This window comes from Cavia porcellus, unplaced genomic scaffold (genome assembly GCF_034190915.1).
Source record: "Cavia porcellus strain 051 isolate PalLab524CR breed Dunkin Hartley unplaced genomic scaffold, mCavPor4.1 scaffold_26, whole genome shotgun sequence".
Lineage (NCBI taxonomy): Eukaryota > Metazoa > Chordata > Mammalia > Rodentia > Caviidae > Cavia > Cavia porcellus.
This window is the reverse complement of record NW_026947509.1, coordinates 30,006,061-30,030,571: the sequence shown is the minus strand read 5'-3', so window position 1 is coordinate 30,030,571 and position 24,511 is coordinate 30,006,061. Positions and strand designations below refer to the sequence as shown.

General features: G+C 51.1%; 1 protein-coding gene across 2 annotated transcripts in view; it reads right to left on the bottom strand.

Moving 5' to 3' along the window:
* Window positions 1-1,044: 1,044 nt before the first annotated feature.
* Col6a3 (collagen type VI alpha 3 chain) overlaps window positions 1,045-24,511 on the bottom strand; it is a 76,968-nt gene continuing 53,501 nt past the window's right edge. Inside the window, exons 24-44 of one of the 2 annotated variants that reach the window (XM_013157420.3) lie at window positions 24,369-24,404; window positions 23,893-23,955; window positions 23,328-23,390; window positions 22,191-22,253; window positions 21,014-21,076; window positions 20,599-20,649; window positions 20,332-20,367; window positions 19,843-19,905; window positions 18,950-19,012; window positions 17,680-17,712; window positions 17,558-17,594; window positions 17,456-17,467; window positions 16,872-17,365; window positions 15,356-15,452; window positions 13,429-14,127; window positions 12,320-12,422; window positions 9,437-10,044; window positions 7,997-8,260; window positions 7,303-7,401; window positions 2,561-2,725; window positions 1,045-1,811 (exon numbers count right to left, since the gene is read on the bottom strand). In XM_013157420.3, coding sequence (XP_013012874.1) covers window positions 1,765-1,811; window positions 2,561-2,725; window positions 7,303-7,401; window positions 7,997-8,260; window positions 9,437-10,044; window positions 12,320-12,422; window positions 13,429-14,127; window positions 15,356-15,452; window positions 16,872-17,365; window positions 17,456-17,467; window positions 17,558-17,594; window positions 17,680-17,712; window positions 18,950-19,012; window positions 19,843-19,905; window positions 20,332-20,367; window positions 20,599-20,649; window positions 21,014-21,076; window positions 22,191-22,253; window positions 23,328-23,390; window positions 23,893-23,955; window positions 24,369-24,404 — 3,159 coding nt within the window. In that variant the 3' untranslated portion in view covers window positions 1,045-1,764. Of the gene's footprint in view, window positions 1,812-2,560; window positions 2,726-7,302; window positions 7,402-7,996; window positions 8,261-9,436; window positions 10,045-12,319; window positions 12,423-13,428; window positions 14,128-15,355; window positions 15,453-16,871; window positions 17,468-17,557; window positions 17,595-17,679; window positions 17,713-18,949; window positions 19,013-19,842; window positions 19,906-20,331; window positions 20,368-20,598; window positions 20,650-21,013; window positions 21,077-22,190; window positions 22,254-23,327; window positions 23,391-23,892; window positions 23,956-24,368; window positions 24,405-24,511 lie in introns of those variants that run through there. The other variant, XM_063237054.1, reaches the window with a different exon arrangement.

Genomic DNA, 24,511 nt, shown 5'->3' with positions numbered 1-24,511 from the left:
GCAGGATCTGGAAATACGAAGACTGCGCCATGGGGTAGAGAAACATCACCTAACAAGAAAAGAGATAGGAAAGTCCTGACCCTTGGGACCCCAGGATGTGTCCTTATCCCTGAGTATGACCACAACCAACACGACTGGTGTCCTCATGAGAAGACAGGAGTGGAGAACAGGACACAGGGAGAGCACGCAGTTGCAGGGTCACTGAGAGAGGCTGGCGGGAGAAACTGCAAGCCAAAGACGCCCAAGGTGGCGGCCACCACCAGGAGGCCTGCAGGGATAAGAAAGGTTCTTCCCTGAGTGTGCCAGCACCTTCATGGTGGACGCCAGCCGTCCGAAACAGCAAGCACATACATGGTCCTGGATTTATACCACCTGGTTTGTGGCACTGCACCCCAACCATCACAGAGGTCTCTGTCCCTCCGCAGGGCAATTCCAGGACCAGAGGTCAGAGCTTGGCCGCTGTCCCCAGCCCAGGGTGGGGGAGGTTCTGCCCATCGAGTCTACAGAAGCCTCACAAAGGCTTCTTCCATTTTCTACCCCCATTAGCTGCACCCACGAGTCTCCCTTGGCCCGATGGCAAGCGTCGTTTTGCTCTAGTGGAGTGAGCTCGGCCTGCGCATGCGCGGCTGGAGGGAGGCACCAGGAAAGCTGCCCTGAGCACTGTGCCCATGGGAAGAGAATTCAGGAACATTGCTGAGCCCTTTGTGTATCCATCATGCCGGCCTCTGCCTTATTAGGGAGCCTTCAGAGATGGGGTGTGGGTGGGCATGAGCAGGGGTGGAAGGGGCAAGGAGTCCTGGAGAAGCCACTGTGAGCAGGGAACAAGCTTAAATGGGACAGAAGGGGTCAGGGGGATGGACTTGGGCTCCAGGGCTCCTGGGCTCCACTCATCCCAGGACTGCTGGGCTCTGGTGCAGGAAGCTGGATGGTGACAGAGGGTGCCGGGCTCTACTGGGCTTGGGGACCTGCCCCAGAGCTCGGCCACTGTCCCCAGCCTGGGGTCCTGCCCACAGAAACATGACCACCAAGAACAGCAAACGCACACCACTTTCCAATATACTTTATTAAAAAGTTTCTTTGTATAAATTTCCTAAAATTTTTAAAATTAAAATTAAACCCCATCCCCCTCCCTCAAAAAAAAATTAGAGGAATGCCAAAAATATTATGTCTCACGGCTTTTTTCGAATTCTGTAATTGAGGCTTTGGTCCCAACAGTGCACACAGGTCAAGGGACACTGCTTCCTCCTGACGAGATCATTTGTCATAGGGTTTAGAAAAAGAAAAATTAGCCCAAAGCCTCATCCCGGAAAGAAACGGTGAGGGCAGGGGGCTGAAAGTGTGGGACTCTGGTTTCTCGATCTAAAGCAGTACGTAACTAAGGGATGAACCAAGCGGGAGTATATAGAGGTGCTGGGCACAGGGGGGCTGATTTCTAGACCTTGCATTGCCCAGAATGGGCAAAACACGAACTCTGCGGCACTGAAACTGACGGGGTGCTCACATACACACCAGCAGGGGCTAACGATTACACAACATTCAAAGTACATGACGTAACTGCCTGGAGACAGAGAGCCAGGGTCCACAGACACGTTTAGCACCAAATTGACAGGTCTCGCGGCAGAAGGCTTCCTTTCCGGGTCTGAGTGACAATCAAAGCACAGAGCCAGGGAATGGACCCGGGCCTTCTGCAGAGACGAAGATGAAGACTTGGTTGCCATGGCTGCCTCCTTCTCCTTCAGAGGTATGTGCTGTGGCCAGTCATGCCTAGGTTCCCATCACATTGATGACTCCGGGTTTGGGGAGTGCTGAGCCTGGGGTGGGTGAGAGAGGAAAGGAAATAGCCATGTTACTGACCATGCAGGGTAGCGCATGTAAAGTGACTGACTGTGCCCCAGGTCTGCACCCCTTTTTCCCTCTCTGCTCATCACTGTCACCAGCTCCTGTGTCTACCTCAGCCTACACTCAGGCTCTAGGCAGCTGGAGTTCACCCCGACTCTGCATAGTCTCCCGGCCCAGGCAAACTGCATTCTCCTCTCTGGTGCTGCCCACAGGCTCTGGGCTGATCAGTGTTTATTCTGTCACCCATCGGGTTGCCCAATATCATAGAGACATGGGAGGTCCCAAAATCAACGTTATTATTTATAGGGAGCAAAATTATCTAGAGATAAGTAGTGCGTGTGTATATCTTCAGCATTGTCTGTAATGGGCCATCATTTTACTTTTCTGATAATCATGTTTGATGATAATCATATTTTATGAATAATCAGAACTTGGTAACATTTCTGAAGGATGCTAAGTAGTTGGCCATGTGTTTCTTCATTATCAAAAACACAGCATGATTTTAGGAAACAAAAATTAGATTCCTGTAGGGTACTTTTTATGAAATTTTATCTTTGCTCGTGTGTTTTATTTGAATGTCTTCTTCATCTGCAGATGCAATTTATCTTCTTTTTCAGATGCATCACTAACGTTGTGGCTCAAATATTTTCCAAGGGCGAATCACGAACCAGACTTCTTGTCTTGTTTGGGACAGCCCCGGACAGGAAGAAGAATCACTCACCAGAAGCGCAGAGCTTTTCACAGTTCTGCTGTGAGTCGAATCTGTTTTCATTTCCTCCACACCCTCCATACCAGAACCTCGCACAGCTCTCAGTCTTCGTGTCATAGTACCACCTTAGCACAAAATCCCTGCAAGTCCCGTCATCCCTGGGCAACTTACAGATATCTACAATGATAAGGGGGGAAAAAGCACCGATGAGACCAGTTGTGTGACTGGCGGCTGTGGGGCCATGCAGCCCCGAGGTCACAGCACGACGGCAGGGAGAAGGAGAGCTTCTGGGGGAAAGTTACTTGCCCTGCCTGAGCCTCAGTGTCCCCGCAATGCATGGACATAATAGTCATGTGTGGCTGCAACGAGCATGTGAAATCCTTGCTCTGAAAGGCCTTCATGAATCTGAACCTTAGCGATCCTGTTGGATCCCTGAGAAGGGAGTCAGCTCTGTCCTCAGTCTCTGTCTGAAGTTGGACACCATGGAGATTTTTACTTATTTTTGCACCTTGGTAAAATGGCATTTAAATCCCTTCAAAATATAACTAAAAATAAGGTGTTGCTTTTCATAACAAGACAGAGACTGAAAGTCAAAGGCAGAGCTGAAGCAGAAACTCCCTGGGGGTACACGCATGTGCATAGCCCCGGGCAGAGCTGGTGTCCCCCTTCACCTGCCGAATTCAACAAGGACACACAAGAAAACATGCTGAAGTCAATAAAATTAATAACAGCAAAGTGCCCCTCAGCAAGCTCCCGGTGACACTGAGAGGCTCCCTGCCTCTAGCAGGAAGTCTCTGTTTGGATGCATATTTCTGGTGCTGGGATGCAGAGCAGGAACTGGGGAGTCTTCTCCACCCACGGGGGTTTCTGTTTACAGAGCTTTCTGACCAAACCCAGACTGTGCTGGGAAAGAGGCACAGACATCTGCTATTATCTATAAGTCTGGAAGCCCTAAGCTTCCTGTGGGCCAAAGGTTATCAGGGGCAGATAATGCTGGCCCGGCTGGTGGGCCCGAGTCTCTCAGCTCTACAGGAGCAGATGCTGGCCCTTTGACTCTGAAACCCAGCAGGGCCAGCTGTGCCTGGCTGCAGAGAAGGTAGGCATCTGTGGTTCTGACCAGCACCAAAAAGTAAGGGAAACCTGCATGTCTCATTAGTGATCAAAGCTGGAGTGACCATGGTGGACCAGACTCCAAGGCACATGAGACCAAGACGCAGGCTGCCTTGGCCCTGGTTGGCAGAGAGGGTAGAGGGGCTGGTGGCTCCACATCTGTGACACCTTCCCTCAGACCCTTTCTATCCCAGCAGCCTGGTCAAGGACCTATGGGGACCCAAGGAAGCTGTAATGAAATGAGGACAACTCACAAAGCCACCTCTCTTCTCTCCAGCATGACCATAGCTGAGGGAGGAACGTCAAAGGGGACTCAGAAGGCAGGCTGGAGTGACATGCCTCATCCTTTCTGCAAGCCACCCCAGCTTCTGCTCTTGATGGCCCATGTTCTTTCCCCAGGATGCCCAAAGGGGCACTGCATCCCAGCAGGTGTGCTGCTCCCTGACCCATAAGTCTCTCCAGTTTCCTTTGATTTGTACCCAAACTACCCAGAACCAGACCACCACTCCTGCATTCCCATTTTATTCTCACAGGAACCCTGCTAAGAGCCGGCCGGACTTGCCACAGGAATATCAGGACACTGTCCACATGGACAAAGATACATTTGGAAAACAGAGACAAAAGTGTTCCTGAGGCCCCACACTATCCAGGCCAAAACGCCAGGCATCTATTTCCACGGCATGGAAATGGGAGAGATCTCTTCTAAGGAAGCCTTCTAGTTTTAAGCTGACCTCATCCTGACTTCCAAGACCTGCCATATGGGGGAACCTGCTAAGTGCCTGCAAACCTGCCTGTACCTGCAAACCCCTGCTAAAACAAAGTTGACTACGGTGTCCTGCAGTAGGTAGGGAGATGGCCAGGCCTGATGGAGATTAGCCTAGCCTTTCCCTGCAAAACTGAGGCTCAGGACACGAAAACTGTGTTTTCCCTCTAAAACAAGGTGGCCCCTTCAGGCGCGACCCTGCAGGGCTTGGCTGTGCATTCCCTAACCTCTTCTCTATCTTCTCTTGAGATGCTAGGGGCAGCCTGAAAGACAGGACAGAGGCAAAGAGCTTGTCCCAGAATCACTGTCTAAGTCAGCTTCTCTCTGGAAGAAATTCTCTCTAGGAAACTCATCTGCAAAGCAATAGTGCATCTTACATTCACTGATATTCTCATGCAAACTATGCACAGCACGACTAAGACTGCAGTTACTATATTTTTATAGGTTACTTAAGAAATAGCTTAGTGTTGCCTTTCCTCTGTCTCTAAAAGTACAAACACCATTAAAATATTCTAACCCCTCCCAAAGAAAATACATTAACAAAGAAGAGAGGAAGAAGAAAGGGAGAAAGGGGCTGGCCGAGAACGGGAAAGGTGAGCGCCTGGTGCCCCTCCTCTTTCAGTATCCATTTTGAATCTCGAACATTTTGAAATAAATAAATATTCGATAATTCAATTCCAAAAGAGCTGTCAAGAATGTCACAGAGTGCAGGCCCGTGCTGTGTCCATGGAGCCGGTAGGTACTCGATTACTTCTCCTGGCAAGGTGCTGTTTTGTTACTGAGTGGGCTATGGACACCAAGTGTGCAGGGCTTTTGCTCTTACAAGAAACAGGGAATTTATAACCTCATGCAGCCTTGAATCACTGGGTGGTATATGCATATGCATGTGTGTGAAATAGGTCACGCACACCCTGGTTTGGACACATGTACCAGGATGAGACAGACAAGCTTTAGCCTCATCTATGTCAAAGGGCCCCGAGCTATGCTGGAGACACAGCCAGATTTCAGACACTCTTCTCTCCTTGCTGGGTGGAAACCCGTGTCCAAGGTCTCTGTGGAAATCACTTCCCTCCTTTAGGGAAGCTCCGCAGGGCAGCCTACAAGGCTGGGCTCCGAGGTCGTGCTGTTTACGCTAACTAAACCATGTTTATGCATTCTTTTCATCTGGACCACACATAAGAGAACCCAGAATCCCCAGATTTTGCTGCCTGCCAGTTACTCCATGTCATGTGCTCTCAAGGAAGCAAAAGTTCCTGAAAATTTAGCATTTCCCACACTTCAAGGAGCGAAGGTAGCTGGCAAGTGGGGATGAGGGGGAGGGGGCCGCACCGACCTCAGGTCCAGCTGTCCCTGCCCTTATCTCTGAAGGAAGCCTGTATGTTCTCTGAGGCCAATCCTGAGGTCAGCAGCCTTCTAGGACTGGATTAGGAAGAGTTGGGAGCTGCAGGGTCCCATCGGCAGGGACAAAGGCCAGCTGCAGTCCTTCGATGTGAACTCAGATAACTACTTTAGGCAAAAAGCAGAAGAGTCAAGACCACGTTCTCTCTCCCTCACCCCACCCTTTCCACACATGCCTCCCTCCAGTTTTTAGTTTAAGTTTTTTGCAAGTCTTTTCACGACATTCCTAAGATGCTAAAACTGAGTTATGCAATCTGCCGTGAAGCTCTGGCTGCTTTCCACAAATCCACACTGAGGAGGGCCTTGCCTCCCAGGCCTTCCACTGGGAGAAGAGAAATGTGAAAGCCATGTCGCTGTCCTTAACACAGACCAAATCCTAGATTTGTCTCCAAAGGCAAACTATAATTAAAGTGTAAGAAAGACAAGTAAACATCATTTAAAAACTTATGGTGGAAAGAGTAGAATGGGCAATTATGTACACAGCAGCTCAAAAAATAAAGTGCTATTGTTTGTGAGGATGCATGGTTGACATATGCTTCCATCTACCTACAAAACGGCCACGGTCATTCTTAATTTAACTCAGTACAAAAGCCGCCACCAGCATCTTTATCATCATTGGTGATGGCAATCAACACTGTAATGAGAGATGCTTTTCTCCTCCTGGTGGGGGCCAGCCCAGCAAAAAGTAACATACTTTCCCCATACTTAGCAGAAACTTTCACCTCAGGGTCAATAGAACAATATTATTTGAAAGTCTTTGTGGAATTTTGATCTCTGTAATGTGATTATCAACTCTTACTGAGCACTGTTAAGCCAAACACAGCAACCACTTGAGTAATCGGTCTTTATAGGGTGAAGAGACCAGGCTTGAATTCCACCTGATGAGGGCTGACCAGTCTCCCATAGCCCCATTGCCCAGGTCCAGAGGCTATCAAGGCTGCCAGTCACCGAATCACAGCAAAACAGCCAGAAAATGACTGCAGGTAAAGCCTGTGCCAAGCCCAGGGCTCAGGCACACAGGACAGGATGAGAGACAGAGCCAGAGAATGGAATCAGAGCACCACCCGGGTTGCATCCAAACCTCTGCATCCACGGTTCCAATCTGTGCTGTCTGTATTCTCCTAAGCAGTTTCTCACTAGATCAAATTGCTGAGTGGAGGATGAAACCCTCCACTGACCACAAAGCCACTCTCGGCTCAATATGAGCTCAGAGGCAGTGACTAGCAGATGCCTGAGTTCTGCCTGGAACCTTGCTTCGACTACCACCCAATTGCCCCTCAGGGTCCGAGGACAGGGAGGGCGCACCTCACTGGCCCATAGGAAGCTGCAGAATGAAACCACAGAGCCCATATTGATTCTCCCCTGGGAAGTTGTGGCAATCAGACCCAGGCAGACACTCCAGAATCAGTACCTCCAAAGCTTTAAACTGCTGGAGGACTCCAGTCTAGGTGCCACCAGTGGACCTCATGTTTTTGCAACTCACCTGTTCCAGTAAAAGCCAAGGGTTCTGTTTTCACCACTAAATTGATGCTTGCACTAGAAGCTGGCCTTGCTGGTGGTGGAGGTGGAGGCTGAGATTTCTCTATAAAGAAAAAACACATGTAGCTAGTAGGTACATCAGAAACCAAAGGGCTGAAGTCGCTTATTGACCAACACAAGTTTGCATTTCATGAAGAACCTCTCATCTGATCTGAGGGGGGTCATGGAAATAGAGACCTACACAGTCCCTGCGCATGCTATTGATGGTGTGATCAGCACCCTGGAGCCACCTGTTAGCAGCAAGCAGAAGAAATGCCTGCACCTCTGATGGCATCCTCCCACCTCCTACACAAGCTCTTCCGCTGCCACCTAAGAAAACAAAACATGAGGGCCCGCTGAGTCTCTGCACATGCATCTCGCAGAAGGGAGAAGGCTGTAGATCTCTGTACATGCATCTCCCAGAAGGGAGAAGACTGTGAGAAGTGCTGGTGCTTTCCAGTCCCGGAGCTCAGGAGCAGGCACAGCGGCTGGCAGCAGAAAACCACTGGGTTCTATTCCCCCCAGTGCAACCAACGCACCCAAAGGGCTTCCTTTTATTGCCGAGTGCTAAGGGTATTACAGGACAGATTCCACAAGGAGCTGTTTCCTTCCCATCCCGCAGAGATCCCTGTGTAAATCAGAACCGTCCGCACACTCACTCGTGCTAAAGGTGCCACGGAAGACGGCGCGGACCTGCGACCTCAGGTAGCAGACCACCACCACGTAGTACGTCTGTCCAGCCCGCAGGCCACTGAGGACACGCTCAGTAACTGTGAGGTTTTGCCTGAGAACCAGGGACTGATCGTGGGCAGAGGTGACAGTGAGATCATAAAAGTAAGAACTGGGGGGCTCAGGCCTCTCCCAGCGGAGTCTGGCGCTGTGCTCTGTGACCTCAGACACCTGGACTTCAGGCACCGGCTTCACTGAAAGATAAGAGCAGAGAGCAGAGATAAAAATGACATCCACCCAGCCTAACCCAGAGACGCCAGGTGACAGCAGGCCTGGAATCTGGGTGAGGCAGGCAGCTAATTTCTTATTCAAGCTCCTGAAAAATATTGGTCCCGTTATCTATCAGCATGCAACAAAAGATCCGAGTATTCACTGAGTGGGTGCATGCCACCTTTTTATTTTCCTGTTGAAAATCTTGCTATCAAGGAGATAATTTTGAAAATCCAAAATTCTGTATGCCAATCAACTAAGGATTTGATGCAAGATGAGCCCTGTAATTTAAAATATATGAAGTCATGACATTTTAGGGACTGACGTGAAATTCTTCTACAAGAACCTGTTTTTTCTCTGTGCCCATGCAATGAAGACAATTTCTATCTTTTCATGAGTATACACAAATTTCCCTCATCTTCCTTTAGAGCTGGCGATGATCTAACGTTTTCCCTGAGGAAATGATAGAATATTGTGCCCTGGCCTCATCAATCCACCTGTTTGGTATTAGACAATGTTTCTTTCACAGCCAGAGGGGGCACGCAAGTCAGGCTTTGGAGGAAGAGTTGATGGTCTGGGCTCTAATTAAGTTTGCTGAACTAACTACCCTAACGTTGCCACAGTAGGCAGCTCAGGGTGACTTCTCCATGGCTAGATGCTTAGTGTGAAATAAAGCTTATGATCACTGAGGGTCCACCCAGATCTGTTGGAGTAATCGTCTGGGGATGGGGGTCTGGCTCCAGAAACCAATCACAGAAACACTTGCTTTAAAGCCTGAGAATCATTGGTAGGCCATTCTGTCTCTCATGCCCTATGTGAGGTCTAACGCTATTTTCACTTACACCCTCACTCCTTAGCTTAGACAACTGTGTTTCCAGGGCAGATGGGCTGGGTGGACTGACAGCTCAAAGAAAATAGGGGCTCTGACCCCCAAGCCACAGAACAGGCTGGCCGGGAAGAAACACCAGGCACTGGAGCCTCAGCTGTCTCTGAGAGAGTTACAAAAGACTACTTCCCTGAACAAAACAAAGCAATCTTTGGCCAATGCCATTCCAGGGCTAGTAGCTTTTAGAATGCACTTTGCAGGTGGGTATTCAAAACCCAGTGTGATGGCCGTATTTCCACTGTAGTCTAAGCAAGAATCTGAGAGGGCATCTTACCCATGGGATTAGCAGCAGCTGGCTTGAGGGCTGTTGGTTTGGCCTGTGGCCGGGAAGCCTCTGGTTTGGTGGCCGAGGCTGGCTTGGCTTGCATCCTGAGGGCCTCCGGCTTAGTGGAAGCTGGCTTTGCCGGAGGGGGCGGGGGTCTCACAGCTGCTGGCTGTGCTTTTGCAGGCTTTGCTGCAGCCACTGGCTTCACTACTACCGCAGGTCTGACCGTGACTGTGTTTGTGGCCACAGGCTGGGCAGATATAGGCTTTGCAGCAGCTGGATTTCCAGCCACAGGCTTCAAGACAGGTGGGTTTGCAGCCACGGACTTTGCAGCACCTGGGTTCATAGCTATGGGCTTCTCAGCACCTGGATTCGCAGCCACGGGCTTCTCAGCACCTGGGCTCACAGCCACAGGCTTCACAGCACCTGGGTTCGCAGCCACGGGCTTCATAGCAGCTGGGTTTACAGCCACGGGCTTCGAGGCAGCTGGGTTTGCAGGGGCTGGCTTAGCAGACGGCAGATTCACGATAGTTGCTGACTTTGTGGTAGTGGTCACCGGCTTCGTTATGGTCATTGGCTTAGTCGTAACGCTTAAAGTAACGTTATTTGGGACATTTCTGTTAAAACAAATGAAACATTATCTCTGCCATGCTTTCACATGCTATTTGAAATAGACAAAGACAACCCCACAAGCTCTGTGACATTTGCCATTTTAGCAAACTACATGCCCTAAGTTTGCTAAGTACAGTGTTATCTATGCTAAATTTGTTTTTGGAATTTTTGTCTCCCAAAAGAATATTCAACATCATATAAATACAGAGTCATTTAAAAAGAATCATATGTTGTCTACAAATATGTCTGGCCGCCTTGGCAGGGATTTTCAGCTCACTTGGCTGAGATCAGGAATCTCTGCCTCTAGGGACATGGAAGCGAGCTGAAGGATGTAAGGCAGGACAGGAAGAAGGGTTTGCAGGGGAGAAGGAGACACCAGACAGCCAAACAACCTACCATGTCTGGTGTGGCTGGATTTCTCAGAGATGAGCTACCTCAAAAATGGATTCTGTGTATCTTCTTAAAATGGCCCAACAGGCACAGGAGTGGGGTCCACCAGGGACAAGAGTACAGGCAAGTGTGGACTCAGAAATGGCACTCATAGGATGTACCAGGAACCTGTCCCCAAGAGAATGCCATGGTGTGCTGCCCTGATTTTCTAGGAGGTGGAGATGCTGGGCTTTGCCCCAGAGATGTGGGCTCCAGTGACCCCTAGAAAGTGAGGGTCCATGATCTCCTGGCTGCGACCCAGGGTAGACAAAGAGAGTTCCTTCTCCTCCCTGTCACATCTCACTGTGCTGTCAGGCTGGTCTTGCCTGAGCCGACTCACAGGCTCTGTTCTGCCAACGTTCCGTCAGCCTCCTTAATCCTCCAGAACACTCGCTAAACTTGGACCAACTTTCTTACCACAGGGAAAACAGAATGCACCGAGTAACTTAGCACTTGAAGTTTTGTGGTTTCAGCTTGAAGACAGAGTGCATCTGAGAGGTTGCCTTCTCTGTCCTCCTGTCCTGTACAGTGAGATATTGCAGATCCTCAATCATCCCTAGCTCTTCACTCCTAAATCCAGGAGGACATCCAAAATGCTTTGGTCAAGAGAATGTGGCAGAAGTTAGCAGCCTGCCAGGTCCAGCCTACGTCTGAAGAGACCTGTACCTTCTTGCACTTCCCCGTGAGGTGTTCACCTTTGAAAAAGCCCAGCCAACTGGAGAACAAGAGGCATATGGCAGAGATGAACCATCCTAAGTGTGGGTAGCCTCGACCAGCCGTCCACACTACAAACAGCTGACCACTAACATGCAGTTTGACTGTGTTTAAATTTAAAAACCACTACAGTAAAAGACAGATTATAATTAATCCCCCTCAAAATATTTCCCCTTGCTTCAAACGCATTTGTCCCATCATTCTGGCCGCTTTCTGCAGCAGCTCTGGGGGTCCTCTTTCCTGAGTGTCTTTAGTTGCACTGGCGTGGAGGTCTTGATGTCCTGAATTGATTCAAAACATTGACCTTCCATGCTCATTTTGACTTTGGGGAAGAGCCAGAAGTCGCACAGCATCACATCCAGTAAATAAGGTGGATGAGAGGACACTATGATGTTTTCACGAGCCTGTCTTTCTCTGAGATGATACCTCAGCTGCAGTCACCCCATTTTTTGATCATGCTGTGTCAAGACACTCAGGAAAGAGGACTCCAGACCTACTTCAGAAAGCAGCAACAACGATGGGATAGCAGTGTTCTGAGCGGGAGAGTGGATTTTGAGAACATTCATGGTAATTAATCTTTTATTGTAATACATTTTTAAATTTAAAATACTATATATATATATTTTTAATCACTTTTTGTATAAGGGAGTCAAGAGAGACCAGGAGAAGCACCCAGGAGGACCCAGTCAGGAATTCCTGACCCACAGATCTGCAAACTAAATTAATTAATTTAGTTAACTAAATTTAATTAATCTTTTATTGTAAACTAAATTTAATTAATCTTTTATTGTAATACATTTTTAAATTTGAAATATTATATATTTTTTTATCACTTTTTGTATAAGGAAGTCAAGAGAGACCAGGAGAAGCACCCAGGAGGACCCAGTCAGGAATTCCTGACCCACAGATCTGCAAACTAAATGGAGAGTTGCTATTTAAACCACTAAGTTCTGGGTAGTTTGTTACACAGCAAATGCTAACTGATCCACAGATTCTTTGAGGAGACCCAGGAGACCTTAGGAAGTCACATGCTCCAGACACCAAGGTCCTTCACTTTAATGTGGCCAGAATGGCATGGGGGACCCCTGCCTTCCCCCTCACTCTACAGTCCTTGAGACAAAAACTAGAACCACTTACACTTGTTTGTGACCAAACTTCACACCATTCTTTGCTGGTTGGTCCTCTTGGAACCAATCGCACTGTTTCTTGATGTCAGGGGACAAGTAGAACGCATTCTCACCTGGAGAGTGACAGAGAAAACCACACTTTAACTGTGTGTGAATCATACTGCAGTGGAAACCAATCACTCATGAGCCAAATGGACCACGTGACATTTCCTCAATCCATAAATAGTTGTTAAATTAATTAACTTTCCCAGACAAGCTAAACACAGTGATTTTAAATATTAAAGTGTAGGGTGCCCAATGCATCAAGCATCTTAAGTCAACACTTTCTATGTTCTGCTATTTGGGTGATTAGGTTAAAGGTAATACTCAATACGAGTAAGACAAAAATAGAAAACAATGTAAGTCAAAAGTTTAAAAATTTCCAAACCCTGACCATCAAATTATAATGCAAGTACACTGAATACTTCCTCCAATTTTTATTTTGTTTTGTTTTATTTTTTCCCAACACTTACTTGTATGCCACTTTTTACTCTTCCAAAGACAGGATCAATGTCTTTGGATAAACTTACAACTTATATTTGTTTTACATTTTCCCTAAGTTTTCTGGGGGACAGACCTTCATAAACATGAAAGCTGTTTTCATTGGCCTCATCTTTCCCCTGACCAGTGAGTATCCAGCAGGTACATTTGTTGATGCTTTATAGACCTCCCACACTTCTCAATCTGCTGCCGATGCTAACCCTCTGCACCCTGGGGGAAGTGATGGTCTGCACCACCCTACCTCAATGTGGTCTGCAGGGACAGGCTGCACATCAGTAAAGACCCCAAGAATCCTGTTTGGAGCTGGGAGCTGAGCCCAGGTCCACTCAGTCTCCTTGGCACACTGATGGCCCCTGTGGTAAGGAGCTGCCCAGCCAGAGTGGGTCACACAGGTGGAACCAGGGACATGGATGTCTGTCCCCATGCTCCCCGCTGATTCCAATGCTTACAAGCATCTCTGCACAAGGCAGGTGTCAACAGAGCAGCCCAGTGAACGAACTCTCTCATGCTAGCACTCCGATTATGTTTTCCCCCGTGGCCCAGCCAAAGCCACAGAAGGGTATGCAGGCCTGGACTTACTGCCCACAAAGGATGGTAAGAGCCTCCCGAAGCGCAGCAGCGGCTCCTCATTGAGCTCGGTGGAATCGTCCACAAGTTTGAAGAAGACGTCGTTGGGCTCGCTGGCGAAGCCATATGTCTCCTTAACGTTCACCTTGCGGCCGATGCCCAGGACCACGAAGAAGTAGCCCTTGCACTTGGCCCACAGGATGGCTCTCTGGGCCACCTCCAGCTCCTCGCCCCGAACCTCACCCGTCAGCATCAGCACCAGGACCTTCAGGTCCCGGGGGTTTGTCGTGCTTTCAAACACATTCTGGATAGTGTACTCAATGGTGCTGCCCAGGGCCCTGGTTCCCTGCAGCTGCCTCACTCCACGGCCCAGGAAGGCCAGCAGCTTCTCCTTGGAGCCGTAGTCTGTCAGGGACAGCTCCACCCGCGCAGGTGGTGCGCTGGCATTGCCCAGGGTCGCAGAGGGGGCGTGCTGCACCACGGCCACCCTGGCCAAGTGCTGGGAGACCCCAGGGTCAGGGCTCAGGTCCAGTTGCCTGACCACATAGCCAATGTACTTCTTCATCTCGTTGAACTGAAACAGGCTGGTGGTCTCCGAGCTGTCCAAGATGAAGGCCAGATCTATGTCTGAGTTGCTGCCCGCTGCTCTCCTGTCCCGGAAGGAAGGCCTCCAGCTGCCAAATCCACAGGATGGGTCAATGTTGCAGATGTCTAGAAGAAAGCAGGCAGCCCAGTTACTCTGTGACTCTCACAGCATCATCAAACCTGTCCAGTGTCTGAGAAATTACATCAGCCACAGAAGCGAAAAACCTATTCACATCCCATGATGTTAGAGGTGACTGGAGTTTGCTTTTCATCGCCTGGCACTCCCTAGATGAAACACATCGGTGAACTAAAACCTTTACACCATGCCATCATAGTGGCATTTAAAAATATAAAAGGGAGCTGAGCATGGTGGTACATGCCTGTCATCCTAGCTGAGGAGGTAATCCGGGAGGCTGAGGCAGGAGGCTGGCAAGCTTGAGCCCAGCCTGGGCAACTTAGTGAGTTTGTGAGACCCTGTCTCAGAATAAAAAATTAGGGCTGTAACGTTAAGTGAAATAAACTAGACACACAAGCATGGTTTCTCTCACATGAGAGACCCAAAGTATACATAAATTAAACAACAAAATAAAAGATAGACAGGGTGGAAGACAGAAAGAGATCTGTTGCCAATGGGAAGGGGACAGAAGTGGAAGGAGAGAAAGGGGGTGCAGAAAGAACGAAGACAAACTCTATGTGCTCCCCAACTTCCTACCAGAGTGGAATGCACTGTGAACATGGGCTAATAAAAATTAAAATAAAAAATACATTTTAAAAAGGAGCTGGGTGTGGTGGTGCACACCTGTAATCCCAGCAGTCAGGAGGCTGAGGCAGGATGATTGTGGTGAGTTTGAGACCAGCCTAAGGTATAAAGTGAGCTCAAGGCCAGCCTGGACTGCATAGCAAGACCCCTGCCTCAAAAAGACAAAAAAAAAAAAAAAAGTAAAAGGGCCGAGTGTGAAAGCCCCATGGGTTCAGTCCCAAGTAGCAATCCATCCATCAATAAAATTTTTCAAAAAATAAAAAAGGAAACATCACTCAAGTTCCTTGCCACTATAGGAAGAAAAGTACTCTAAAATGTCATTCAAGCCAAACACTGTAACTCTCACCGTTCTCCCCTGCTGCCTAGAAGACAAACTATGTCCCATCCACAGGACATTCTGTTTTGGGGGTATCCAACCCAAACATGGAAGCTATTCAGGCCACGCTCATGCCGGTAAATGTGAGCCTCTGTGTCTCCGTGTAACCAAAGCTCTCTGGACAGATCAGAGCCTTCCCACTAGTGCCCCCCTAGAGAGGTCACACTTTGTGACTGCCGTTGGACAGACGTCCCCCCATCCTGGCCAGCGGACCCTACCCAAGCACACGTGACACGTGAGGACATTCTTCAGGAAGTTGCTGAGGTCGTTCCTCGCAGGCAGGACGAGCACGTGCCCCACCGCCGTGTTGTTGATCTGGTATGAACAAGAGGACAAGCCAGGGTGACCACGCAGCTGGGGAACAAGCCCCAGTCCCTCACGCCAGCCTCGCAGGCTCAGGACCACCCCTAGGGCTGCAGGCAAGAGGGGAGGTGCTGGAGTTTTGTAAAAGGAAGCCAGGCTTTGTTCTAAGCTGGATTCAAATCCCATCTGGCACTTTCTGCTGGGGCCAGGCCAAAGTGATGTGACCTGTCTTGGCTTCCACTATCTCAGGCTATAGAATGGGAATGGTGGCCTCTTCCTGATGGGCTCGTTTGGAGAATTAGATCAGACAGCTTTTATAAAGGTTCCCTGCATCCTCCAGCTAATGTAGGGATGTAAACACGATGGCCATTTTCAGCCATAAAAGCAGCTGCATGATTGCGTTGAGACAGCAGCCACTTGGGTGAGGACATGGACACCTGCCCACCGCAGCGGCCAGCCCTCACTTGATGAATGACTGATCTCAGTGCGTGCAGGGTGGGTGAAGGAATGCATTAAGAATGACGTTCACTTCTGGTCTCTTGGCCTGCACAAGGGAAGATAGAGACCGGCCCTGCCCAGAAGCACACTGAGGGTGGCCTGAGCTAGACCTGGGCTCCTAGGCCCAGTCTCCAGTCTCCAGCCTCGCCTGTGGTTTGGCAGAACAGGCAGTGACCATTGCCCATCTGCCTCTTGCTGACACAGCAGCAATAAAGGCACAGAATGCCCTGTTTGGAAAGAAGACATCAGAGACTGTGTCGTACCAGCCTCAACCCACAGGACAGAAGCTGCAGGGCTGGGAAAGGGCGGTGGACAGGGAGCAGAGGTCCCACTCTGGGCTGGGACTGCTACCCTGCAAACCTGCTGCCCACCAGAGGTGTATGCTGGGGGTCCTAAGGGCCTCACTGAGTGGGAAGATGGGGGGGTATTCAGAGTTGGGGGCCCAGGGCACCTCCTCACGTGAACCCCGTGTTAACTTCATGGTCTTCTCACCCATCAGGCAAAGCTAAAGGGAAAACTCAGACACCTGTTCCAGGAAACACACACCCAGGCCGGGCTCACACATAGTTCACGGGCCCCAAGGGAGATACCTGGGCCATTTCCACCCTCCAGGCCTCATGAAGAGGCAAAGAAGCCCCGCCACAGAACAGGGCAGCGAGAGACACCAGCACCCAGATGCGAGCCCGCTGCAAAAGCATCACCAGCCAGAGCTGGGAGCCAGAGAGCGGAAGTCGCAGGCATCTGGATTGGCATCTGACCCAGTGCCATAGCCATGGTTCACAGAGGAGGTCAAGAGACGGTCTCAGCCAGCTTGGCCCCATAGGGACCTTTTAGAGCTGGGGACCTGCTCCTGTGAGGAGAGTGCAATGTGACTAAGGACTTTCCCTCTAGGGGACAAAGATGAGGGGCAGGCGACAGAAGCAGAGGCCACACCTGCAGAGCATTGACGAGCGGCCGGTCCTCCTGGCTGGTGAGGAACAGAGGCGTGATACCCGCATCCGACAGCTTGAGCACGGCCTCGCGCAGCTGAGGGGTGGCCCTTGTCGGCCTGTTGCTGAAGAAGACGGCCACCTTCCGCATCAGGAATCCACTCCGCACCCGCTTGAATGTGTTCCTGGCCACGAAGGACATGGCAGTCTCCAGGCTCTGCTGCTTGGACGTCAGGGCCACCTGCAGGTTCTTAATGCTGTCCAGCAGGGCCGACTTCCTCCTGGAGTCCGCAAACCGGATCTCTGTGGTCACCTCGTTGTTGTAGGTGACCACGGCCACACGGGCCCCTCTGGGGCAGTTGCTCTCAGCAATGGTCAGGTTGCCCACGATGCTCAGGACCATGTCACGCATGCGGCTGAAGATGTCCTGGGTGACGCCCTCTGAGGTGTCCAGGGCAAAGGCGAGCTCCGTGGGGAAGACAGGACACTCCAGGGGCCCTGTGGGAAGGGGTGACAGAGGCCCACCTCACTCCCGGGGAAGGGTCTTTCTTTTCTGAGGACCAAGCCAACCCACGGAGGTAAACTTACCATAGCAGCAGGCTGCAAAGGAAACAGAGGAAAAGGTAAGCCACACAGCAACTGTGCAAAGGCATCAACTCTGGTAGGGGATGGCAGGAACCGGGTACTTACGGCATTTATCCTTGATGCTTTGGATGAGCGCACATTGCTGTAAAAGAAAACAAAACAGCATGTAAGGACTGCACACACAGGGCTGACAAGACAGCGGGTCACTCGGGACACATGCAACTTACATCGATGGAGTCGCCGCGGTTGCCCTTGTGACCCTGTGAAACCAACAGGAAAATGCTGAGTCAGGAGGCCGAACACATGCCACAGAAATGTAAGGACCCCGTCACCCACTGCCCGGGTGGGGGAGAGGTGGCATGGAGCCTGAACCCAGGGGCCGTACACGGAGCCACTTCCCAGCCCTTCTTATTTTTTATTTTGACAAAGAGTCTCAAAAAGGCACTAAACTGCCCAGGCTGGAATGGAATTTTGTGAATCTTCTTGCTCCAGACTCCCAGAAAGTAGGATCACAGGCATGCACTGTAAATCAGACACCAGAGCTTGAGCCTGGACCCACTTCCAAGAGCAGGGTGTCTCATGCGTGTGTCCCACAGAAGCCTTGTCTGTCACCTCCATGTAGAAAGTACCCCCTCTCAACTGTCCATCTCCCCACACAGCCAGTCCTGCCTCCCCTCACCGGAAGGTAGCACTCACACCCCTGACTCGTCCTGGTTCAGCCAAAGGAATCACATCCACTTTCTCTTTAGGACTGTCCAACTCTGGGGTCACCCTGTCCCTTCTCCTCTGCATCTCACTCCTCCCAACGCAAAAACAGTCAAATAAGGAGACAAAGACTCTGACCATTAGATTCCCCTCCCCCCCACCCACCCCACCCCACCTCAGCTCCATGCAGAAGCCAGGCCAGCGGTCTTAGGCTGAGAATCAGCAGCAGCCTGGGGGTTTATAGACTCAAGGAAGCAGCCCCTCCCAGGGGAGATCTAACTATCCCTCCACGAGCCATAAGCAAGAGGCACAAAGGTTTGCCCTCGATGGTTTCTTCTCTACACAAATCTCTGCCAGGAAATTCTGAAAGCAAACTAAACGTTCCTGGGACCCCAGAGTACCACAGGAAACATCTGCATCATCTGTTAATGGTTCTGGGAGCAAACCAGGGCCTCGCACATGGTCAGCACATGCTCTGCCCCTGAACAAATTCCCTGGCCCTTCGACACACTTTTCAAAAGTTTCCTGGGACTGCAAGACTCAAAAGGTCTTTTCTCAGTTCTGATATGAGAAGGAAAGTGGTTTAAGAAGAAAAGGAAGGAGGAGGAGGAGAAAGAAGAAGAAGAGAAAGAGGAAGAAGAAAAAGAAAGAGGGGGAGGAAGGAAGAGAAAAAACAACAAAAACACACCACAGCTTCATTGGGTGGGCAAGGGTTTTCAGGAACCATGAACAAAGTACTCAGCCCCCACCCACCACCCCTAGTGGCTCAGATGGAACTGGGCAGATACTCACAGATGGCCCTGGATAGCCAGGGTCTCCCTTCTGTCCAACTATCCCAGGAGGTCCTGAATTTCCCTGCAGGGGTAAAAGAGGAAACTCACTGAGTCCTGCAGGCAACAGGCAGGGAAGAGGGTCCTGTCCGGAGTCCCCCCTCCTCTAGAAGAAACCTCTCACTCCAGAGGAGCTCACTTGTCTCCAGAATTCAACAGTAAGGACAAACAACTTCAGTGACACAGATGCAAGCCCCCCACAACTTGGTTCTCCCACAAGTTGCCCGGCCCCCGAAAGTAGGATGACCAGTGACTGCCCAAGGGAATTGGCACCTGGTGGGGAACCAGATTCTTGGAGTAAGTGACTGGCTTGACTGTCTTCAGCAATTGCAAGCACAGGATAATTATGATTAGTGTTTACCTGTATTGCAAACTTTAAATAGGTCTTCGAGATGTTTACCTTGATTCGTAACAAGATTTGCTAATCAAGACCCAGGGCAAGCTCAAGATGGCTAATGAACGTTCACAGATGAAATCCCAAAGGAAGGGCAGCTAACAGAGGAGGTCTCATTGGCCAGGGAAGCCTGTGGGCAACCTGTGCACCCATGATGTCCTTCACACTTAGTCTGGGTAGTTCGGCCAGCATGACAGCACAGAGTCCCATTAGTCACTCCGCCTGAGACCTGCGTCTCCCCATGTCATGCTGGGGGGACCTGTGGACTAGCGACTCTTGAGTTGTGCTACATGAAGGGGTTCTCAGAGGACTCCATGAGAAGCACAGCTGAAGAAAATAACCCCAGCGTGATGCAAGGACAGTGGCCCTGGCCTTGGGACCTTTCCCCTCACACTGCTTTGTCACTGGCTGGAAAGGGGAGAAGAATTCATTGTCCAGGGCTCAGTGGCCTGCAGCCTTACCCTTCGCCCTCTGATGCCTTTGGGTCCTGGTCCTCCATCCGCTCCAGGTTCACCAGGTGTACCCTGCCAAGACAACCAAGATGTGGCCCATGAACTCTGGAACAGAAGGTCCCAGGGAGCCCCTGGCAAGGTCCAGGGTGCGTCAGCCAGGGGAACAGGGGCCCACTGAGCTGCTTCCCTGGGTTGCCGGGGGGCGGGGGGGAGCGTTGCACACAGCTGGAGTTTATTTAATGGGGGATGACAGGGTCATACAGTTGACAGAAGCACTTTACAGCTTGCAAAGATCTTTTTCTTGCAGTTTTACCCCATTTAAACCTTTGGGAATCATAACAAATGTGCACTGTCACCTCCATTTGACAAAACAGGGGGCATCGTGGAGAGGGTGGGGTGTTCTCCAGAGTGGCCCAGAGTAAAGATGTCCGCTTTTTAGATGTGGACACAACAGTCTGACACACACATGCGATGTCCCCCCACCTGGGAAACATTTACCTTTGGCCCTGGGTATCCCGGGAATCCTCTTTCTCCCTGTAAGAGATACATATACACAATTCTGTTTTTGGTACCAATCTAAAATCATCTAAAATTAAATGGATTTTATAAGAAACAACCTCTGTGGAATCATCAGTACAATATAGAGCATTACTAAAATATAATAGTATTTCAAGAAATCATTCTCCAAAACTACGAGGCACCAGAAGTTGTCCTGGGAGCCACCAGGCGAGGGGAGCTCTGTGGGAAGTCTGGGCAGTATCATACCTTTTTGCCTCTGCGACCTTCGCTGCCCACTCCGTCTCGCCCATCGTCTCCCTAGGGGAGGGAAGACAGCGTGACTGTGGGTCACTGTCAGGCACACCATTGCCCTAGGCAGACAGCCCTCGGGTCCCCGAGGAGTGTCCACACCTAGGTCCAAGGACATCTCCCAGCCCCACCCCACCCCCCAGACACTAAGCATGGTGCAGCTGTAGGTGGCAGGGGCCCAGGGTGCCGTTCGCAGCAGCCCGAGGAGCTGGGGGCTACAAATACAAAGCACAGTTCCCCACCTTTATCCTCCCCAGCAGTGCAGCACTGTAGGAGCAGGGCTGGACCATGGCCCTGGTATATTACAAGATGCAGCTTCCTACCTGCCCCTTCCATCCCTTTCTGTAGAGCCCCTAGGCACCTGTCCCCTTACCGTCTCCCCACGAGGGCCTGGGTTCCCCAGTCCTCCCTTGGGTCCTGGATCTCCGGGCTCACCCTAGATGCAAGAAACAAGGGAAGACCGTGTGAGTTGGGGCAGGTTCACCTCAATCACAGGTCCCAGTGCTGCCGGAGAGCTGGCCTGGAGGGCTGCAGGCCATGGTCACCACTGTTTAGGACCAGATGAGATGATTTTGCTCCATCACAATACACTGGGCACAGAAAGACAAAGACCATGCCTTCCCACTGCTCTGCGGAGGCTGAGGAAACAGCTGTGTCTCGGAGCAGAGTGTCAAATGGTGGCCACAGAGGCCGGGAAGGCAGGAGTGGATAAGGCAAATTGCAGCAGAGGGCCGAGTCCTCGCGTTCACAATGAGGGACTGTAGTAGTGTAGTTCACAGCAACGTATTTCTATCTCTATAACTAGAGAAGAGGAGTGCACAAGATGCCAGCACAAAAAAAACACTAATGCCCCTCCCCTGGGTCATTAAGCACAATGTACCCATACTGGTGCATCGCACAGCAGCTCACAAACGCACACAGCTGTCATGTGTTGGTTTAAATTAATAAATACGTGTAGGTTCCGACTGCAGCATTCACACATGGGCTTCAGGAGGGAACCCGGGGAGGTGTATGTTCGTCCCTTCCTGGCCTGGGGACGGGCTGAGACACAAGAACCCGGGAAGAGGCGGCAGGGAAGGTGGAACCCAGAACTCGAGGCTGGGTTCTTGCCAGGTCACATGGACTCTTGCCAGGTCACACGGACACATTCATTGGCTGGGAAAACACTGTCTTTCCAGACTGGCAGTAAGTGATAAGGCTGAAGTCAGCAGGTCCTCAGCTCACTGGTGTCTCCAGGAGAAAGACCAGTCTGTGGCTGATCTCCTCCCGGTCAGCAGAGCTTCGTGTGACACGCAATGCACGAGGCACTGCCCTGCAGCTCTGGGAGTCAGAGGAGAGCTCTGTGTGCTGGCCGAGCCAAGGCAGCGGGTTCTGAAAGGGAGAGAGCCAGCCTGGTTCCTGCCCCCTGGTGGGCAGCTGAAGCAGGGATGAGCAGCCCAGGGGCAGGATGTGCAGACTAAGCCCACAGCGTGACAAGCGAGGAGGAGGTGACGCACACACCTGGCCAGAGCCTGTCCTCCGAAGAGTTCCCCATCCCCATTCAGACAAACCTTCCTTCCCAAGGGACCGGCTCTGCCTCGTTCTCCGGGAGCTCCGACAATTCCTCCACCTCCCTGCAGCACAGGATAGGAAATGAGTCACTGGGTGCTCATTGGCCCAAGCCAAAGGGTCCCTGGATGCCCCCAGCTCCACCCTGCATGGAGGCCAGAGCCCCCAAGGGCCAACGACTGTGCTGAGCACAGGTTGCAGTGCCTGGTGCTATGGACTCAAACACAGATGTACCTGGAAACGTCTGCATAGACACAGGGTACAAGCACCAGCTCTCAGGGCAGCTTTGCACACGCTCACTTGTGCCACTGTTACTCAGAGACACACACATGTGGTTCCCTGCTAGATGACGGGGCCCTGGGCTCCTGTGGCTTTGTTTCCCCTACTGTTCTACACCTCCCACCCCCACCCCCATGAACAGCAGATGTGTCTGGATTCAGAGATGCTTCTTGTGGGAATGAATACATCAGTTTCCAGATGGGCACAGCCCCCACAGCCCAACAAGGTCCCTAAAATAGGTGGTGGAAATCGCCAACAAAGCAAAGCTTCTCAGGCTTGAAGAGCTTTGCACCCAGGTCAATTTAAATTTCCAGGTAGCTAAAAGCCAAATGTAAAAAACAACTGCAGAAAGCTTAACAGTAGGTGTTGGTAACAGCTACTTACCAGCTGTGGAGCCCTGGAAGGGTTTTCTAAGCAAATAGCAGCTTCCCAAAGATCCCATCCACAGAGGTGCACTGTGCAAGCCACAGACCCACGGGTGGGCGATTTTCTAGTCATAGTTATATCCCTAACATATAATGGGGGCGTCTCTAGGGGGTCAATGAGAAATGCTCTAAACAACCTCAGAGTTCTAGTCAGATATCAGCAGGTCCATCCTAAGACTTCTGGGACTAGGCTCTTGCTTCCTTTGTTAACCCCCAGGGAGCAGGCTACTTTTGGAAGGAATAGCATTGGGACCTAGAAGCCACCAGAGCACAAGAAATGGAGTCTCTTACGACCTCAGGGTCCCTGGGAGGACTGGGTTACCTGGGGCTGAGAGAGACTAAGGTTATGGGTTTGTCTACAACACCCCAGAAGTCTCAGCCTGCTCAGTGCTGTGCTATACTCAGCTAACAGAGGGTCAGCTACCAGGGACTTACCCGCGGTCCAGGGATGCCTTGTTCCCCACTCAGACCTGGAGGACCGATGAGGCCAGGGGGGCCCTGCAGAGTGAAAGATCACACGGTAAGTGCCACAGAGCAGGCTCTGTGCCAAGAGCCGCACAGCGATGCCTCCACTGGAGGGAGACAGGCCAGAGCCCAGCAACCGACAAATGTACAAACAGTGCGATTACAATGTGGAATACGATGCAGCCAGCAAGAGGTTCTGACTGAGGCCACAATGGGCTGACTCTCATAGCATCACCCTCAGCGAAAGCAGCCAAACACAGAGGCCACCTGTTAATGATTCCTTGGGTAAGATGTCCAGGCAAGTCTATCAAGATATAAAAATAAATGGTGACCAGGGCCTGGGGTAGAGGGCAATGGGGAGTGCTGTGAAATGTGTACAGAGTCACCTGCAAGGCAGCATTGTGAGTGGGTTACCCACACCAAACTGCTCGGCTTAAAATGGCTAATGTTATAGGAACACCTCTTGACTAACAAAAGATTACCAGGAAACCTAGGAAGTTCTCCCAAGGCATGCAGCCATGCGGCAGGTACTGACCTGTGCTCCTCTGGTGCCCTGCTCTCCCGGGAAGCCAGCCTGGCCAGGACCGCCCCTGTTGCCCTTGGAGACAAAGAAGATTCGGAAGGTAAGGATGCTGAAGACCAGCCTCGCCTCTGTGCCCCACAGTTGATTCTGGCCCAGGGAGATGCTCAGGGAGACTCAGCCTTCCCAGGGTCCCAGGAGAAGGACACACGGACCCCAGGGCACGACAGCACCCACAGGGTAGCCAGTTCTTGACCTTGCCTCACCTCCTACTCAGGGCAGCTCTTTCTGCCTCAGCCTGTCCCGCCCTAGCCAGAAGTCTAGCCTAGCAGGCACATGGGGGAAAGACACCCAGGACACCACCTGCCGGCCACCTCCCTTGCTCTGCCTCATACAGCTCATTTATCAAGACCTTCGAAAGGGGCTAGGCTGGGGCTTATGCAGCCAAGTGGGGACACCTGGAGACTCTATCGCGACCCCTAAGGGCTCACCTTAGCTCCTGAGGGTCCCCTTCGGCCAAAGCCACCCTGTGAAAGAAGCACACACACAGTAAGGGGGACCTGGCAACGCTGGTGCAGAGCTTGGGCTCTCCCAGACTCACTCGAGGACCCCTTCTCCGCTCCTGCCCACAATT